The following is a 20,844-nucleotide window of genomic DNA, read 5'->3' as shown; positions in this document are numbered from 1 at the left end:
AAATCTGGTTAATACAACTAAATCTGCTTTCACAGTAAATAACATCTCCTTAAGCTTTCTCTCTTCCACTCTCCAGCTCATTTCCTCACCTTTCAGCGTTGCTATCCACGTGGAAGGTGCGCTCAATAACAGTGGTCCATTGCAAGCAGCGGATGACAAACGTGTTCGGCCGAGGTCGTTCAGTCTTCATCAGCTGACACTCTGTAAAGGACATTACACTTTTATAAAAGTTGTATTTTGGATTTAAATTTCTTGAATGGGTCAAAAGAAATTATAAACACCATATATTAAAAGTGAACTGTGATTTGATCTGTGCCTCTTGTGGTCTTAATTAACGTGTCTAACAGAGCATAACTTTAGCACGCTGGACTCAGACACGTATGGGCCAGGGCTCGCAAAGCCCGGCAGGCCGATGAATCTCATAATATTCCGTTCTTGTTCTGCTATTCTCTCTCAGTCTCTCTCTTGACATCTGAAGGGTGGCGCGCGCACCGAACATGTATGCGCGCGCGGTTCGCGCTTATATCGTCCGATCTTGTGGGCTATATGTAATATAAAAATAATAGTCCAATCAATCGCATGTCGATGAGAAATAAAACATTGTATTTGTTTGATAAAGACATTTACGAGCCCTGTGATCGAGAAAATCATTCCGGTTGCTGCTTCTCCCTCACTCTCTCATGTCACTGAACTGACAGGGGAGCTGAAGCTCATTAAATATGCAAATCTTCTCCAATCCTAGCCGTGGGCGTTTACTTCAAAGTCTCCAGTGCTGCACGCCCATCAGAACCCAGCGTTTTGGAGAGAGCCTCAAAACCAGTGTAGAAAATAGCCTATTATTTATTAGTTATGATGTTTTTGAATGTAAAAACCACACGAACATCATTAGTTGACCTCAGACAACAGTATAAAATAAAAATAAAAAGCCAGTTAATGACACCTTTAAACAATTTATTTGTGCACAATATTGTTTCTTAAAGGGGTGGTTCCATCTTTTTTTTTTCTAGGCTTGGTTGTGTTTATGGGGCGCATTATAACGTCTTAATACTTCTCTTTTTTTTACACTGTATTTTTCTTATATTTTACCTTTATTTCACACCGCTGTCTCCACTGTCCTTTGAACGGTTTGTTTGCTTCCTGCTTTCTATGAAGCCCACCCCTCCGAAAACCGCAATGGTCTTAGATTGGTTAGATGGCCAAATGTAGTTTCATGTATTTTTTTTGGCTGAAGTGCCAAGCACAGGTTGCCGGAAACACCACGCCTCTTACCATTAGTGGCAGAAGTCACATCTGCGGTGACTAGTAAGGGTTTATGATGTCAACAACCCGGGAAGAAGCTCGTTGTAGTCCAAACCAGCCGTTTTTGTAGGCAATAAACTGCCATAACTTTAAAAGACAATATCTCCAATATCTTTCAGCGCTGTAACTTTGCAGATACTGTTTATGCTCAAGTAGCAACATTACCCACTAACTAAAGTTAAAATTGTTGTGAAATCGCATGCAACCACCCCTTTTAATTCATGTGCAATGATAACTTCTCTTCTTTGGGCGGGTCAACCTGTCACTAGCATAGAAAATAATAAACAATGAGCCAATCAATTATTGATTAACAAAATCATGTCCCAACTAGGGTTTCACACCAGGATTAAAGCAGGTGATACAAATCTTAGAATAAGCACAAACAATTCAATGCAATATTGGCAGATGTAAATCAATTCATAAAACCAAACAAAGCAACAACAAAAAAATGCTGATATGTTCGAATTATCTATATTTGTTCATATTACAGTCAAACTAAAATGTATTGAGACACCTTCAACATTTCTCATATTATTAGTTTATTCGCTATAATTTAGAAAATTATACAAGAACTACAACTAATGATTCGAGGAATAAATTCCTCTTCATAATGTCAGATTACATTGATTGTAATCCATTACATACCTTTCTATCAACTAATCAGCTGTCAGCTGTTAAATTTAAGTACACAATTAGATCATACCAATTTAGCTCAACCGATGACAAAGCAATGCTTCATTTTGTTCGGTCTGTGGTGTAAAAGGTCACATTAGCAATTAAAGAAAAAACAAGCAAAACATGGATTGTGGATTGCAAAACATGGATTTGGATTGTAAACATCAGTGTTTACAATCCAAAAATATGCTCTGGTCAAAGTGTCTTTTTGGGTCCCATATTTTTATCAATTTTACTGGTAGTCCAATGTATGAATAATTTTTGGGTATAATGTAACAGTCTACTTTACTTTGCTATCCTCCCTTACATAAATGAACTATAGTGTACTGCACCCACTTGTGTTTGAAAAGTACCAACAGCGATACCAAATCGGTACTGAAATGTTAAACATGTGACGTTTTGAGCGCTGTTGAGTTGTAAGCGTAAACCCCTCTGACTGGTCATTGTTCTCACAAGCTCATCGGATGTGCCTGTGATTGGCTACAATGATCAACACATGACAGCGGTTTGAAAAGCAGGAGCGTTTGAAAGCACAAGCAGACGTCAACCAGCGGACCAGTAGGCTGAGAGATATCTGTGTAAGAGCTCTGTGAAAAGTGCCATTGATGTATTTTTAAACCATGTTTGTGAAGTGCTGATCATAGTAGCCAATCACAGACATATTTGATGAGCGCTTGGGCACAATGGCCAGTCAGAGGTGTTTACGATTCCGCTAAACAGCACTCAAAGCGTCACATTGTTAAAATTTCAGTACCGATTTGGTATCACGGTCGGTACTTTTGACAACACTACACCCACTAGTAAAAAAAATCTGAAATTATTATATCCGGTGTCTGAATAATTTTTGGTTTTTGACTGCATTTCACACATTCCTTGTCTTAGCAATAGTTTTTGTAAATGATAATTGTTAAGTAATAAATAAACCAACTATGGGAGCCATATTTTAGAATACTACACAATCTGGTGTGCATGGAGAGATGTAACAGACCTGCGACTGAAAAGTTGTTAAGAGGTGGCTGATTGTGGTCTGACGTCTCAGGCTTCTCTTTGTAGCCGATAAAAGAGCCATCACTCTTTAGGATGAAATACCGGGGCCTCCAAGTCTTAATATATTCACCTGCAGACAGGAGAAGGAAAAGATACAAGGAAGCCAATGGTAAGAGGATGAAAGCGTCAAGGGGGAAAGAAGCAAAATACAGACAAGATAGACAACAAATCAGTGTTTACAATCCAAAAATATGCTACGGATTGTTCTGATGAATGAGTAAGAGGTGCTCACCTCTCTTGTGGAGCCAGCCCTCTCTGACGATGCTGACCTCGTTCATGCTGGGTTAGGGGTGTGCGGGGCGTAGGGCAGGGTGGCAGGGAGGTTGGGGGAGGGGGAGCGTCAAGTCTCGGGTCAGGCAGACGTTAAGTACCACAGAGCCAGACTCACCTGGAATCAAGGCAAATAAACCAATGTCAACCAAAAAGTACTACACAGGAAGCACCATAGACTAAGACGTTCTGCATTTCTGTTGCTTATTTATTGCAAATACAAATACAAAATAATAATGGAAACAACATTAGACCCCATTGTCAATCATTATTCCACAGAATAAAGAAAATCATACAAGTTTTCAACACCATTTAGTGAGAAAATGACAATTACATTTTTTGGGTGACCGATACCTTTAATAAAAGCTTGTGATGTGAATTTATGTTTCTTAATATTATTATTGTGTCCACATGGTTTCTTAACTGGTTTGGCCATATGACCCATATTTAATGGCTGCGACCCAAATTTTTAGGAATCTGAACCAAGCTCATTTATTACTCAAGAACAGTTAACCTCTTAATCTGTGCCCCTTTTTTTTAGAATTAAAAAAAACCCTGACATACCCAAATAAAAATGTCTGCAGCTCTTAAACCCTATGGTCTATATCCATAAATTTGTTCTTATTTTAAACTAGACACTTGAAATTATGTTACCCAAAAGTCATAACTCAAAGTAGTATAGGAACAGAGTAAAACAAGGGGAAATATGCATGTAAGAAAAAAATATCATTCCCTTATGGAAAAAAATTAGATTTTAAGGCTCTGACCTAAAATAACCTAAATATAAAACTGAATGTCTGATCATGTTTTGATTAAAATTTGAGGACGATTCTCACAAAAATGTAACTTCTGTAAGCTTTTATGTCTAAAAAAAAGGCCAATTACAGGGTTTTTCCTGGGTCAGAAATGGTCTTCGGTGGTGGCTGTCTAGCTGACCAGACATGGTCATCCACACACACGCGGGCACACACACACAGTAAAAGTATATATGCGCGATACATGAGCCCAATACAGACAATAAATGTAAAATAAATGCAAATAATCTTTTCTTTTTTTTTCTCATTATGTATGATGTCTTGATGTGTTTCTTTTGTTCCCACGTTTTTACCCAGTTTGTATGGTTACTGAATAATTATTTTAGCAACAATCATTAAAAAATAGCATTAAAAATGTAATAACAAATAGTCTCATTCTCTACCATATCAACAATTTAATAACATTATCAGCCAGCTATCAACAACTTGCGTTGCTCTGGTTTCACCTTATTCCAGTCGAAACTATTTTTTTTGTGGTAATTTACTACACATTATCAATATAAATACCCAAAATAAACACAGGAAAATACTGTGGATTATTAAGACTAATTCTTACTAACCCCTCTTGTTTAATGGGGTAAGCACACTTGCATTCTCATTTCAGAGTTGTTGTGAGTAAATGATTAAACACTGATTCGTGAGTTCAGTATTGGACAGATCAGTTCAGTAAAATGAATCGGTTCAAATGAGTCATTAGTTCGTGAATCGGACAATAGCGGACGTGTATGTGTGAATCCAGACTGTTAAAACAACGCAAAAGATTCATCACAGAAAACACTTTATAAGGATATTTTTCCGTGTATTTGAAAGTATGGTTTATGGCCGCTGCGTGTGCAAAACGTCTGTCAGAAGAGTTGCGTTTATTGTCACTCAGTTAACGTGTGCCCTTGTCACGCGCATTAGTCATCCACATCAATATATAAATCACAATAACTCATCAAATAAGGCTTTGGCGGGACAAAAATTTGTTTTGGCAGCCGCCAAAACAATTTCAATGTAGGAAAAACCCATTTGTAATTGTAAAGAGTAGTTTTTATTCAAATAAATCTGCAATAAACTGCTAATTATAATGCATTTACAGTCCCTGAAAACTAAAGCAACTATTTACAGAATTTACAAGTGTATAAAAAACTCATTTAGTTGATAAAAACAGTCTGTCATTTAGTCTGTGCGTTGTGCGTTAAGTGTGTGCGCTTACACTGGCAGGCAGCTCTGGATACTATTGGATGCTATGGAGACGCTAAGAACAGCTGTATTCATCAATAGTTACAGCATATCTTACAAACACTGCACAAAATAATGTCTTTTGATTCGTTACTACATCCATCAATCAAATCTATGCTGGCTATGCATTGGCTAGGCATTGACTGGCTTATCCAATGAAAGCATGGGTGCTTTGACTGACAGCTTTAGCAGCCAGTAACACGCTCCGTTTATATCATGTGTCATCAGAGAGCCTGTGATTGAAGGAGAAACCTGGGAGGGTTTAATACGAGAGGAACAGTCCAATGTACAGAGGACATCATCAGAATAAAGATTATAATCGCTATTTCATTGAAAATGGACATGATTGATTACTCTAACGCAAAATGTTCATGCAAACAACGGAGGAATTTTTCCTTATTTTTTCATTGTTGTTTGAAAAAATGGGGTTCCATGGTGACGCATCATTGCTTGTCACGTGACACACCACAGCAGAAACAGCGCTGAATGAATCATGATCTGCTTGTAATTTTTCCTTTTTATTCAGAATATTTACAAATGTGTTAGCTATGGCATGAAATATCTGATATTCCGATTGTCAAATACATGCAAATGTAAGCATGTTGTTTAAACACCTTTATTACGATTGCGTTAGTTGAGCTGTATGCGCGATGGGCGCGGCAGTGTTAGTTTGTGCCGCAGACGCAGAGAATCGGATCTGTTGGATTTACTCTAGGTTTACAACACTTCCCCCCCCCCCCTAATTATATGGATGCATCATCTTGTGTTAATTTTATGAATTTAATAACATTCTATTGTAATAAGACACAACAGGGCTGTCACCAATCAAATTCAATGAGTATGAACTAGTGTTGTCAAAAATGTTGATATTTCAATATGTATCGATACTGGAATATCTGAAACGATACGACATCTGAAGCGCGCACACATAGCCTACCGTAATAAAGCTGCCTCTGACATGTCGCAAACAGTTCAGGAAGAACGAGTAACAGGAACAGTGTTTAGGATCCATGCGTCCGTTAGTCTTAAAGGGGCCGCAGTCATTTGTTATTCAAACTACAAAAAGACAAACGATCACACTGCTCTTGACTGATCAACTTGTGTAACTTTAATAGTTTCATCTGTAGGCTATGGTATTTTTTACAAAGAACATTGTTGTTTTAAATGTAATTACTATGCATTTTTTTTATTCAGTTTCTTATCTGAATGTTAGACCTACCTGAAAAAATAAAGCAGTATTTAATTTGTATCTTCTATTCTATTGCATTTATTTGTGCTATTGTTTGTAATCTGTTTATGTGTTTTTATTTTATTACTGTTTACTCATCTTTTTAAATTCAATTTACCATTCGAAATCCAGCTTCCTTGTGCTGTGTGTGAACTATTGCAACACAATTACCCCATTGTAAAAAAATACATTGAGATAGCAAAAATTTGTGAGATAATTTAAATAGTAATTGATCAATTGATCAATAATTGTTCAAATCAAAATGATGCCCAACCCTAAGGAACATGCTGGCCACATGAATTTTTAGTAAAAAATAACAATGAATAATAAGTTCTGTTGTTGTCATATTAAGGATCTTTTTTTTTTTTTTTTTTCACTGTGGTCTCAATTTAGTATTGATATATCGATATTTTAGTCTGGTATCGTATCGAAGTCATAAATTTGGTATCGTGACAACACTAGTATGAACAAAATTCATCTTGGCAATGAAGAGGAAACAGAAGCAACATTTGAAGTGGCATTTACACAGACGGTTTAATGAGCTTAGAGGTGACAAATAACCTGTAATGCATAAATCATTGTTGATGTTTTAAACACATAACGATATTTGAAATTATTTAAAACATGAAAAGATTCTTTAAATGTGAAACTAAATCCTCCACTAGGCGGCATCAAGTCACTGTTAATGAGTGAGTCATTGATATTCAAGCGATTCATTTAAACGACTGATTCATTCAGAAACAAATCATTTTACTATATTAATCTTATATATATATATATATATATATATATATATATATATATATATATATATATATATATATATATATATATATAAAATAAGACTATTAGTCTTATTTCTGAATCACTGATTCAAATGATTTATTCAAAAAGCTGATTCACTCAGTAAAGAAAACACTGCATGTGTTGCTCAGAGACGAGATTACAGTGCTGTGACTTTGTTTTGAACTATTCTCATTGCCGAAATAGAGTAAAAATGGGCAATATGGTGTCCAAAATGTAAGTTACTGATTAAATTCTTGTTTAGTAAACTTGTATAGAATCAATATCACATTTGTTATCATGCTGATATCTGGAATCTTCCTGTGATATTTATTAAAAATACATGCAGTGAAAGCACGCAGCCGATAATACTCGACAATGTCAGATCGCACATCGTTAAAACGACACTTACGATATCGCAGACGATATATATATCGCGCACCCCTAGCTCAGAACTGTATTGAAAGTTGCTAGACGTAACTCGTGTCAGACTGGATTTGCTGCCGCTAGGGTGCAACTACATTTCTAGGCTACATGCCTCCACATTTGTGCGCAATTGAAGAATGCGTGCTCGAGCATAGTATAATGTCTTAAAGGACAGGAAAGTTCGTTTTTCTAACCTAACAAGTTACGAAAATAAAGTTAGAATGATGACACTAACACAGTATAGCCTGACAACACCTCATCTGAGCAAAGACACCGAATCAGGACAAGGTGTTTTTCTCAGAAACTTTTCTTAAACTCCGTCTATAAGAAGAGTCAACAGTGTTCAAGCACGTACATTTAGAATTATGTTTCTTTGACTACACACTCCGCGGCGCACTCAAAACCCAACAGTTGAGAAACATTAACACATGACGGAAAGATTTTACACAAATGCTCACCTGACTACAGCTACAAGAATGCCACCTGTTCAGAAATGTTTGTAATGTAAACTCGACAAATGCAGCATTCAGCACTCTTTAACAGATAAGCCCCAATCTCCAAGGATTTCATATTTAACGGAAGTCAGAACAGCTGAATTCCATTTATCATCATTTTAGAGGAATTAAACAGAGCGTCCTGTATATCGAAGTCTAGCTGGGGGCAGGAGAAGAGCAATGATCGTGACAAAGAGGTAAGTGCAAGCCTTTCAATGGAAAATTTCAGAGGTATTATACACTGCATTTTAGAATCTAAATGTGCTGAGTCATTCAAATAAAAGTGTCTTTACATGTGAGTTAAAGTGCTGATCGAGGATCAGGGTCCGATCCTGGTGGATGCTGATAATCATTTTTTTGTCCTGGCCATCTTTAAAAAGATTATATGAAGACTGTGTGTTCTCCACCAATCATCACATTTTAGTATAAATGTGCGTTTGTGAATAATGCAATATTCCCCTCATTTCTGTCCTGATTTAAATAGAATGAGATCTTATCAAAAAAAGATTTGAATTTGTAATGTTCAGTTCTATTAATGAACTATTTATTGTAGCTACAATGAAATCAAAATATGAGAATATATGATATAAATTTCCAAATGTTTCATGTTTAATATAATTCATGTATTATGCTCATGCTGATTGCAATTACAGTGCAAAAAACATGAAACCTGCATTCCCTGTTCTTATTTACAAGGTTTTTACTCTGATATGTATAAGACAAATACTGCAGGGTTTTTTAAAAATCACAATATGTGTGAAGAGAATAACACAGACATGGAACAAGGATGAGCCTCATTTACTGCAAAGTGTTTTTAAACCCTGTCTAACGGGAAATGCGACAGTGCTATTCAATCACCATGGAGATGCCAATTAGACTGCAGTGAAGCCAGTCTGATCCACAGGTGAATACACCACTCTGTGCACCGAACAAGACAAGACCCCTGCTGTTTTCAGAATCAACATTAGAAAGCACACGTTTTTTCTGCATAAAACAATGCTTGAACGACAATTTGGGAGCAGAACAGTTCATCCACATGAAGAAAACGTAATTGTTGCATGTACATGCAAAAGTTGATGGTATTGTGGGTGATTGCCAAGACATCGCTGGTAAATCTTTTTAAGCTTCGGCAATGATTTAAAACTACTGAAGTTCTTTAGTGTGGTTAATTTATTCACTATTAACCATTATAATTTTTTGCATAAATATTCTGTCATCACTCCAGATAGAGCTGCACAAATTGTGGATAAATTGAGAATCATGATTTTGTGTGTGTGTGTGTGTGTGTGTGTGTGTGTGTGTGTAGAATGGAACAATTCTTCTACAATTCTGAAGAAGAAAAAAAAAGACAATTAACAAAATAGCATCCAAATTAGAGGTTCTGGCAAAATGTTGAATAATGTGCCATAAAATGATTTATTCTTGGTGTCACACCGGCACCAGTTTGCACATACAAATTAGGTGCTTATATTTACAAAATGAGCCTACAAAAGCAGAAATAAGCCATTTTAAATAAAGATCCATGTTTAATCATAAATAAATAAATCATGACACTAAAATGTTTAGTTAAATTAGGAAATATTTAAAAGATTGTTAATTAAGTTGCATACATATATTTTTTTATCATGTCACAAGTAATATCATCAAGCAAAGGTTTACTGAGTTTTACACGATTCTTTTGTAGTGTAGTTTTTGGTGAAATGTACTAAAATAAATATCATCACCTGTGTACATTAACCCACTTCTTCTCTACGCTTTTTCCTTATGGTTTATAGAACAATTACTCTGAGTCGCCCTCTGTCGTTTCAAAGAAAAGCACAACGTCAAGTATAAACGCCTCGTCCGTTTGGGGAGGAGCGCGCGCAGTCAGCGGAGGCTCACGCAGCAGAGCCAGGCGAAATGTTTATGTATTATTTACTTATAATTATTATCATGATAAATAATAAACGTAATAAAAAAAATTAAGTAGTAAATTAAAAATATATTTAAAAAAACATTGGTACAGAGTACCAAAAATGTTATGGTATTGGTACCAACTGCTGGAATTTTGGTACCATGTCATCCCTAGCTGGCAACATTTATTACTAGTATTGTACACTTCAGTTTTGTTCATTCATAGATCCTATGATCCTTTTGACTTTTGTAAGACAAGTAAAAAGGAGAAAAAAGGTCCATTTATAAGGTTGTTTCATCAAGCACCTGATTTTCCAACTGAAGATCCTATTGTAATGTTTACTGATTTATTTAATAATAAAATAAAATTTTGCTTTGAAGAAAAAGTGGATTTTCGTTTGTATATGCTGTCAATTATAGTTCTTATAGGGCCCTATAATTTCCGCGATCACGGAATCGCGGACGGAATCGCGGAATTGACATAACGCGGAGTCTGCATATAAACGCGGAATTTTAAATATTTGTAATGAAATTCTGTGTCGTGTGGGTTAAGAACGTATGTCTGAGGAAAGTGCAGACGGGGGGAAGCAAATCTCCGCGACACAACCCCTCCCGTCATTTCAGCTCGCCCTTCAAAACAATGAAAGTATGGCGAACAATGAAATGAAAGTGTTGGTCTCCACGGCTCTGCTTTCGGCTTCGAAAAAGTTAAGAAACTCGATGCTAACGGCGGTTTCACACTGCAGGCGCAGGCGGCGCAGAAGCTTTGCATATGGAGAGCGGGAGCCGCGCGCGCTCGTTGTGCTCAGGCGGCATTGGTCGCACGCGCACCTGAACCGCGGCTCGTGTATTGCACAGACAGACAAATATTGTCCATTCTGTCAGATTTTCCGGTGTTCTGCTCGACCCCTGTCATCTCGTGCTTTGATTTATAATGGGCACATTAGGCAGCAATGCATATCTGCTGCAAATGCGACCGTTTTCCCCTCTGTTAGTCTGTTCCAAACATGCATTTAACATGCTGTAGCCTATGGGTAGTTTACATGATAAGTAACCTTAAAGTTAAAATTAAGCATCTAGTTTTAATAATTTAAAGGGGCCTTTGAAGTTGGGGGAAAAACTTCAGGCAGTGTTGTGTTTTCGTGTATTTTTATTTTTCACAGCTCTGGATATCATAATGGTGATTGTTAAACACACAGAACAATTCACTACATGATTTCATGGTGAAATGTGTTATTTTTTAATGTTAATTTTCAGCTTTAAATGTTTTACTTAATAGTACTGTATGTAAAAGATGATTCTTATGATTATTATTTTTTTGTTCTTTTTAAAAAAAAATTACTTGAAAGAAAAAGCTACTGGAGCACTTTCATTTTAACTTATATAAACTATTATAATTTATTTTACCAGAAAGTTTAAAGCTAATAACCATTAATATTTGAAGTACTTGAAGTGCAGTGTTATGTCAAATATCATATTTGTCCTAAAAAGTAAATGTGATGTTTGCTACCTCAATAAATTTAAGGTCATTCCTATTTTTTTGTTTTATGTTCTATTATATCAACATTAAAAGCAAACTCTTTTTTCACCAAAATAACAGTAAAGGGTAAAAAAAAAAACTGAATTGCCAAACATTTTAACGGAAAAAAAAGGAATCTGCAAAATTTAAAACGGAAAAAACGGAACTTGCAAAAATTAAAACGGAAAAAACGGAATTTGGGAAAAAATAAAACGGAATTTGGGAAAAAATAAAACGGATTTTATAGGGCCCTATTCTTAGAAAAAAATCGGAATCTGCAAAAATCATGGCATTTGCATCCTACCGACCAAAATCCAAAGTACTTCCAGACATGGCTTTTTAGATTTTGGAGGGTTAAAAATGCATTTTCTGCTGAGGTCGAGTTGTGCTCTGCACTTGCCATGTTCACTGCAAGACACGTCAACTTTCAGCATTGATGCTGTGCCTGACAGTGCGACTCCTGTGACATGTCCCTGAACCCTCAGGCGCTCCCATGAGCAAAGCAGACAGCCACGCCTCTACTACCACGGCCGTTTCTTTTCCATTTAAAAAAAACTTTTAATTTGAATATTAATTTTCACCTTTGAAAATCCAATCACAGCGATGACCTTATGATTGCATGAGCTCTACAATTCCGCACTCCAGTCAAGTCATGGTTACCGCTTTACCGCACTACCGCGGTCACGTGATGACTACCGCGGGTCTGAGATCGTCACCGCCATCACCGAAAAAAGAAAAAAAAAGGTTTACATGCTCACTTTATCATGATTTTTTTTTATTTGTATAAAAAGATATGTTACTATAGGCTACTCTGTATTTCATCTCTTTACATAAATATATTTTCTACTTAAAAGCTACATTTTGTTATTTTACTAACCCCGAATAAGGACTCATCCGATCCGCGCTAGTTTGCACGTGATGGGAAAAATGTGCTTGCTTTCACTTAGGAGGAGTTGTGGACTTTTCATTTTAATATCTCCTTTAATAGGCTACTATTTTCTGCTTAAAACTATAATTTTGAACTATAATATTGACCCAGTGTTTTTTTATGCAAATGCGGTTTTACGTGATTTTTACCACAAGGGTGAAGCAAAAAGCTTTTAAGGGAAATAGATCTGCAGATGTTACATAGCAGCCTAAGCCCAATTTGAGATTTGGCAGCTTTTTAATTCTGTTTTGCAATCTGGTCATCCGATGTTTCGATTTCAGCGAATTTTAACAATAGGCCTAACGTTAGTCCATTTTATCCAATGGGACATCTCGTTTCTTTTCCCAAATCTTCACTCGCAACGCACTTATTTATGCAGGGAATTAAACGTTTCTTTCGTTTCGTTTTTGTCTATTACACCCGTTCACATCTTTTACTGTGGTAAAGTAGAAAAACACTCTAGGACAAAATATTATTTAACACAGTTTGTGCTTGTTATTAGACTTGAGGCACGTCAAGTTTATTTGAATAGCGCAGTTCACACGCAGCGGTTTTACTTTCGTTTTCTCTAGCAGTGCAAAATCAACCATAGCCTAAATGTCTTGACCCTGTGGAAGATAAAATTCACTCTTCAGACGTTTTACAACATGTGTTGCTTTGCAGCCTCAGGAAAAAACATGAAGACGAAGATGTTCGAGCAGGAGTCTATCCAGCTCGTGTCCCACATTTAGACACATTCATGCAGACCGGCATGACGCACCTTTAGTGGGAGCGGCGGCACTGGTTAACTTGAAAAATAATGCTTAATGTATGGTTCTGTCGATGAATACGTGCTGGCTCCTCATAGATAGGCTACACTACAACAGCGATAATAAAAGAAAAACGTGGGAAAACGGTCTATCTTTGTAAACTGTGTTCAATGCATGCAAGTGCTGCCGTATGACCAGTCATTTTCGCCATTATCACTCAGTATATTCGCCAGAAGACACGAATGAGAACTTATTAATATTGAGCTCTTCAAGTCTTGCGCTTGACAAACTCACAGAAAAAGTATATCAACATGTCGATCTTGATGAGTATCCAAGCAGACATAGTCTGTATATGGCTTAAGTGAACTGTATACAGTCGAGAAAGACGAGCATATCCCAGTATTAGGTCTTAAAGGGGCAGTAGCCTTTACAGCAGTCTGTCAAACAAAAGATAAGGACATCACTCACTGCTCTTGATAGAATAGCTTTTGTAATTTTAAAAAGGATTGATCTTTAAATTAAACAGTTACATGTGTAGTTATTTTACACTTGATTCATTTATTCAACTTCTCTACCTAAAAACTAATGTTAGACCTAGCTGAAAACAATCTGAAAAGCATTGTTTATTTTATTAGTATCTTTGCTCAATAGTATTTATTTGTGCTGCTGCTTGTATTTAAGTTTTTTGTTCTTATTTTCTTTATTTTTATTTGACAGTAGTTCTTTCTTTCCCTGAGCATGGCAAATAACAATAATTAATTACATTTTTATAGCGCTTTTCTAGACACCCAAAGCGCTAGAAAATACAAAAAAATGGGAAGATAGCTGGAAAAGAGCTATAATACCTGAGGAACCCAGAAAAAAAGGGAGGGTTGACAGCTATGAGTCAATGCCACACAGCCGTTGTTTAGAACCTTTTCTTAATGAATGCTTTTAATGCTCTTAATGAGTTACTTTTGATGAAATAAATTACTGAAACTGAGTTATAATAATATCACCACCACAAACGAGAATCACATGACATCCAAACACCAGTGGAATGAGCAATCACTGCTCAGGAGTGCAGGTAAGCTCATCTGTAGTTACCCCGAGTGAGAATGAAATAACTTATGATAGCAAAATGATCTCGAGACAAATGCTTCCTTTAAAGTTCTTTGAGGGTTTATGAACAGAAAACACAAAGTTCTTCACTCAAACTTCACTTAACCGTTATCTTTGTCTCCGCAACGCCTGTCAGTGGCGCATTTTCTCACCCGAGAATAATATCATAATCCAATAATATTATAGTTTCTCTCTACATGAAACAATACAAAGTAAACACATCAGCCATATCAAACACACACACAGGTCGGTAGGCTATAGCCTATTGACGTTTGTGTGCGTGTGTGTGTACGTCACGCTAACTGACGCGCTCTGCGCTCGTGCTCCTTGAGCTTATAATGCTTTTGTTCTTTAGGCATTTTTTTTACACACTGTTTAATGTTTTAAAAACCTTAAGATATAACGAAAGCGTGTTGTGTACATTGCCTAATCATAAGCTTGTTCAGAAATGGTGACGACATGTTTAAAGAAAAAAAGAAAGAAACATCTCTTTCTCAAAATACCTAATTTAAATAAACGAATATTCGATTTTTATGAGCCCAAATATTCGAATGCAATATTTTGGGAAAATGCCCATCCCTAGTAAATATATTTATAGAAATAGGGCCCATATACTAAGAAATGTAATTTATTTTAAATGTATAGCGAATCTTTTTAACGAGGCAGCAACATAGGAGATAGGGCAGAACAAGAAAGGCTATTAATAATCTTTCCGCGCAAAATTATTATAATGCAGAGAGCCACAATGCGCGTATGCGCGTTAAAGCAACATGGAGTCAGTGCACAGCCCTCCGTCGGCATTGAGAAGCTTAAAACACAAAGGAAAGATATATCAACGCGTAGAGTAACAACGTTATCTATGCAATATTTTATTAAGACGTTTCTTTCAAGTTTAACATTTCAGTTACTGTGTGTGAAGAAAAGTATAATATAGAGTCCAGTGTTGTGATTTAACAGACAAACAGTAGAAAGCAACACGATTTAACAGCAATAAACGCAAGCAAGATAAAGTCATTTTATGAGAAACCATAGACCATTATCTACAGATCAAGCATAATAACAGGAACAGTTAATCATCGTGGAAGAGAGTTTCATCATTTTGACTATCGTAACCGAATGCGACACACAGTTTGACAGCCGCAGTGGAGGGAAGCATGCATTGACGTGAACTTGAATTTAATGACTTAAATATTCATCTGTACCTATGTAACTATGGAATGGCTTCAGAACAATTACAATATAGAGCACGAATCGTTGATGATGCTTAATAATGTTTTTGTGCCTTTTGTGGGGCACTGGGGCTTAATAACACACAATATTATACGCACGTATCGAATTTGGATCGGGCCTGTCTGTCCGATACCGGATCCGGCAAATAATGGCGGATCGGAGCCAATACTGATGCTGAGTATCGGCTCGGTGCATGTCATAAATGGGTGAACTATCATATAATTTTTTTTCAAATTCTCCTTTTAATAATTTTTTATCATAAAAATATTTATTGGCTTCTTACATTGGTCAGAACAAGGGCTGCACGATTAATTGAAATCGAACCGCAAATGCAATTTGGGCAAGGTGCTTTAATATTAAAGCTTAAAGGCTGTGATGTTAATTAATTAAATAAATGCCCAGTGTTAGCGAAGAGTGGCTCAGTGATCAGGAGTAAACGCTGCTCTGCCTAAAAGATTTTGAGTCGCTTATAACGTGCATTTGAAAAAGCCACACGCGTCAAACACCTTACCAAACTAGTGAAGCGTTCATAAACCTGTTCACCAAAATGCAACGTTTAATAACATGTTTTACCTCAATTCATATCGTCAGTCCATCGAGTGTTTGACCTGATGTGGCTTCTCATCACAGAATGAGCTAGACCATGCATTATTTTATAGTATTCTACCGTTATACTAGCCTAGAAATCTAGACGCACCCTAGCGGCAGCAAATTTAATTTGCCCGCAAGTGTCGTTTAGGAACTCTCAATACCATTCTGAGCCGTGTTCCTCAAAATCTGGTCGGCCCAATCACATCATGTATAGAGTCGGCGGGCGGGGCCATAATGACGACAGCCGAGTTGCGCTGCGTGCTTCTAGTAAACACAGAAACTGGCGAACGGCGGCGGTCTTTCGAATCAGCTCTGACCGCGACTCTGAAAGACCTGGAGTTAAGCTTTTCTCTGGGAAAAGAACGGCACTGAAGTCATTCTTAAAAAGGGAAGATGTGTTCGTAGTTTAGCCGACCGGATACGCCGAATGTTTAATCAGTCAGCGAACTCTGCTTCACCTTCGTTGCGCTGGTTGGTTGTAGCGCTATCCTATCGCGTGCAGAGGGAGTTTGAAAGACAACCGTTTATCCCGCCCCTCGGATTGAGCCCTGTCTATGGTGAGTTTCCAGACCAAACATCTTGATGTGGGTCTGGCTTGTCAGGCTACCGTTATACAGTGATGAAGTCTATGTCAATCAGCACGGCATTATACTTTATTATTATGAAAATACCCTAGATGGTTTGAAGAACTCAAAATACACCATATTTTGCTGCAGTCGTGTTTAGTCATGTTTAATCAAAGCGTTTCTGTCTTCTGTTTATTTATCCTACAGCGTTAGCTTCACATAAGGGATTTCCTGAAAACCAACGTCATTATATTACTTCTCTGAGGCAAATGTGGCTTTTCCACTCGAGGGCGCCCTCTGCCCTTCAGTATGAATTAAACTTTTGGGTAAAAAATAAGAAGAAAAATAATACTTAATACATTTAAAACTTAATAAACTTATCCATGTTTTTCTTCAATGTACAGGAGTTTTTTCCCCCACAATGGATGCACAAGAGGTTCGTATTTCATATTAAAGAATTTAAGAAATTAACAAACAACACAGATTTTTATAATTATAATTATATTTATATATAATTATTATTATTTTTTATACAATAACTCCTTAGGCTTAAACCTTTCTATTGTTTTTAGTCATAGGTTGTCTGCATATTAATCGGTAACACAGCAGTTTTTTATAAAATTATTTTTAGCTTATTTTGGCAAAATTATTTTAGGTCCTGACTCTCTGTGGTCGTTAAAAATCCCAGGACGTCCTTCGATAAAGAGTAGGGGTGTAACCCCGGCATCCTGGCCAAATTCGCCCATTGGCCCCTGTCCATCATGGCCTCCTAATAATCCCCATAAAATAATTGGCTTAATTACTCCTCTCCACCATAAACTGGTGTGTGGTGGGCGTTCTGGTGCAATATGGCTGCCGTCGCATAATCCTGGTGGATTACACAAACTTTTCATTTGTAATATATATATAAAATAATAATAATCGCAATTTTACCCAGAATAATCGCACATATATTTTCCCCAAATCGTGCAGCCCTAGTCAGAACATTAATATTGGTGCATCTATTGAAAAAAAATCGGATCGGGATGCACCGATCCGATACTCGGGATCGGTATCGGCTCCGATCTGCCATTATTTGCCGGATCGGGTATCGGACAGACAGGACCGATCCAAATTCGATACTGTGCGCATAATATTCTGTGTTATTGTTAACCCCCAGCGCCCCACAAAAGGCACAAAAACCTTATAAAGCATCAACGATTCGTGCACTAGCCTATATTATAAGTGTTCTGAAGCCATTCCATCGTTTAATGCGAGTACAGATTAGTTCACGTCAATGGTTCCCTCCACTGCGGCTGTCAGTCACTCTCTATTCAGCTTTAAACTGTCGCGTTCGGTTACGACACTCAAGACGATGAAACTTTCCAAGATTATTTATTGTTTCTGTTATTATGCTAGATCTGTAGATAACGCTCTAATGTTATGGTTTCTCAAAAAAATGGCTATTTGCTGGCGTTTATTGCTGTAAACCGTGTTACTTTCTACCGGGTGTCAGTAAGATCACAACACTGGACTAGTTATTATATTGTTTTTCACACACAGTAACTGAAATGTTAAACTGTTAAAATAAACGGCTTATAAGAATACTGCATAGATATACTACGCGTCTATATCTTGTTTTAAACTTCTCGTTGCGGATGGAGCGCGGCGCGCTGTGAGCGTCTATGACTGTGGCTGTGAGCGTGTGACTCCGTGTTGCTTTAAGCGCATCATCCTGCGCACGGGAGGCGCATAAGCGATTTGTGCCGCTCTGTATTATGCTACTGTTGCGCTATGAAATCCTTATTAATAGCCTTTCTTGTTCTGCTCTATCTATAAGTTGCTGCCTCATTAAAAATATGCACTATACATTTAAAGGGGGGGTGAAATGCTGTTTCATGCATACTGATCTTTTTACACTGTTAAAGACTTGGAATCCCATACTAAACATAGACAAAGTTTCAAAAGTTAAGGTGGACGTTTGATGGGAGTATTTCTTTGTCAAAAATACTTCTTCCGGTTAGTCATACGTTTCGGCAAGTTTTTTGAGATCATGCGTCCCCTTTGACGTTAATGGGGGCGGAATTTCCTTGTATGGGCCGTACGGACAATTCTACCGGAAGCGCGTGAGAGAGAGAGGGAGAGAGCGAAAGTAACAGGCTACGCCCATCAAAGCGCTGGCTTGTAGGATGCGCTGAACAGGTGATGTGCACATAACAATGTCACCAAAAAAGTGCGTTTTTGGTTGCCAGACCAAGACAGTCCTGCACAGATTCCCCAAAAACCCCGCGTTAAGGCAACAGTGGATGTAATTTGCTTTTCCGGATCAGCAACTGAGTTGCGCGAATGTTTATATCTGTTCGCTGCATTTCGGTGCAGACTGTTTCATAAACAAGGCCCAGCTCGACACAGGATTTTCCGATCGCCTAATGCTGAAGGATGGAGCAGTCCCAACGTTAGAACCGCAGGCGGTGAGTGAGACTGCTTCAAATGTCTGTGTTTTTGCCTATGCTCATCAAGTAGCCCAAACATGATCACGTATAGTTAATTGATCAATGGAGCATGCGATGTGTAGTGCGTGTACATTTGTTTAGCTGGCCACTATATGTGTAACTTTATGTTTGTGTATTGTAAAAGCACTCCAAACAACAATACACAAAGAGGGGGGAAATATGTTGAACTAAATAAGCGCGCTTCTTCATTCAAATGCGCTACTATTCCGTGTCTTTCTATGTAAACACTAACTTAACCTGCCGTGCAAAACCAGTCCGCTTACTGTCTACACAAACCACGCGTAAACACAAACACACGTGCACTACTGCACTTCCCACATGTACACCTTCAAAGACAAAAATACGAAGATATAATTCAAGTATAAATATGTAAACAACACAAGCCGCTAAGCATATTATATAGTTAGTGTATAACTTGTACCACATGGAGACGTCCTGCTCTAGTCGTTTTTGCTGCTGCTCCTGTTCAACTGCAGCCTCTGGGTCTGATTCCGGATCATAGATGTATGGCTGTATCTGATTAAAAGCCATATTTTTATTTTGAATAAAGTTTTTTTCCCGCTGTTAGGGATGACACAGCTTTACGACGCACTCGACTCAACACAATAGCAGCAGCGAGCACATGTCATTATTTAGCTCCGCTCACACGACACGCCCCCACCCGCTCGGCTTTTTTCGGAAAGACTCGGAACAGCGCATCTTTCTTATATAATTATAAAAAAAATAAAGACTTTTCGGAGATATGCAGGATGCAATGCTACTCTATAGGTACTCAAGATTGACATGACACTGACTGAAACTGAGTGTTTCACCCCCCCTTTAAAATAAATGCAATTTCTTAGTATATAGGCCCTATTTCTATAAATAAATTTACTTGTTTTTCATGAATATATTTTGTGTAACATTTTTTACCAGATTTGATTTTATAACTTTTGCTGCTGTATTATTCACAAATCTAATGTATTCAATTGTACACACTTAGGCTTAGAAATTCTACATAGACAAAACTGCATTGGTATCGGATCGGTTTAGTATCGACCGATATTCAACATTTTTAATATCGGATCGTATCGGTTCTGGAAAAATGGTATCGGTGCATCCCTAGGTATAATGAAACAAAATTTCATGAAGTATTAATATAAGAAGCAAAACCATGTAACATAAGTCAAAAAATAATCTTGAATGATCTTTTAATCATCTGCCAGAGGGGGTAAGAATAAATAACTAGATATATTATCTGGGGGAAAAAATTGCTATATGATGTTTACTAGTTTTACCAATTTATTTTTAGCAATGTAGTCCAAAGTCCAAAAAGCTCAACTATGAAAAGCTTGAATTTATTCAATATATATGAGTCTTGAATTTGATACGGCTCTTATAATGCAAGTCTGTGAGATTTTATCTAAAGCTGATCACTTAAAAAAAACAGACCTCTCCTAAGCAAGACCATATCTTCATTCGTGTTTGTAGCACAAAGTGCAGGACAAAATGCATGCCATGGTTTACATTCAGTG

General features: G+C 37.2%; 1 protein-coding gene across 1 annotated transcript in view; it reads right to left on the bottom strand.

Annotated features, from left to right (window-relative positions):
- Positions 1-20,844, bottom strand: part of akt2 (v-akt murine thymoma viral oncogene homolog 2) — a 35,216-nt gene that overhangs the window by 12,725 nt on the left and 1,647 nt on the right. Inside the window, exons 2-4 of the mRNA XM_067419504.1 lie at positions 3,254-3,409; positions 2,963-3,091; positions 90-201 (exon numbers count right to left, since the gene is read on the bottom strand). Of these exons, the coding sequence (XP_067275605.1) occupies positions 90-201; positions 2,963-3,091; positions 3,254-3,299 (287 nt within the window). The 5' untranslated portion in view covers positions 3,300-3,409. The remainder of the gene's footprint in view (positions 1-89; positions 202-2,962; positions 3,092-3,253; positions 3,410-20,844) is intronic.

Source organism: Pseudorasbora parva, chromosome 16, assembly GCF_024679245.1.
Source record: "Pseudorasbora parva isolate DD20220531a chromosome 16, ASM2467924v1, whole genome shotgun sequence".
NCBI lineage: Eukaryota > Metazoa > Chordata > Actinopteri > Cypriniformes > Gobionidae > Pseudorasbora > Pseudorasbora parva.
The sequence above is the reverse complement of the archived record's forward strand: the minus strand, read 5'-3'. Positions and strand labels throughout refer to the sequence as shown.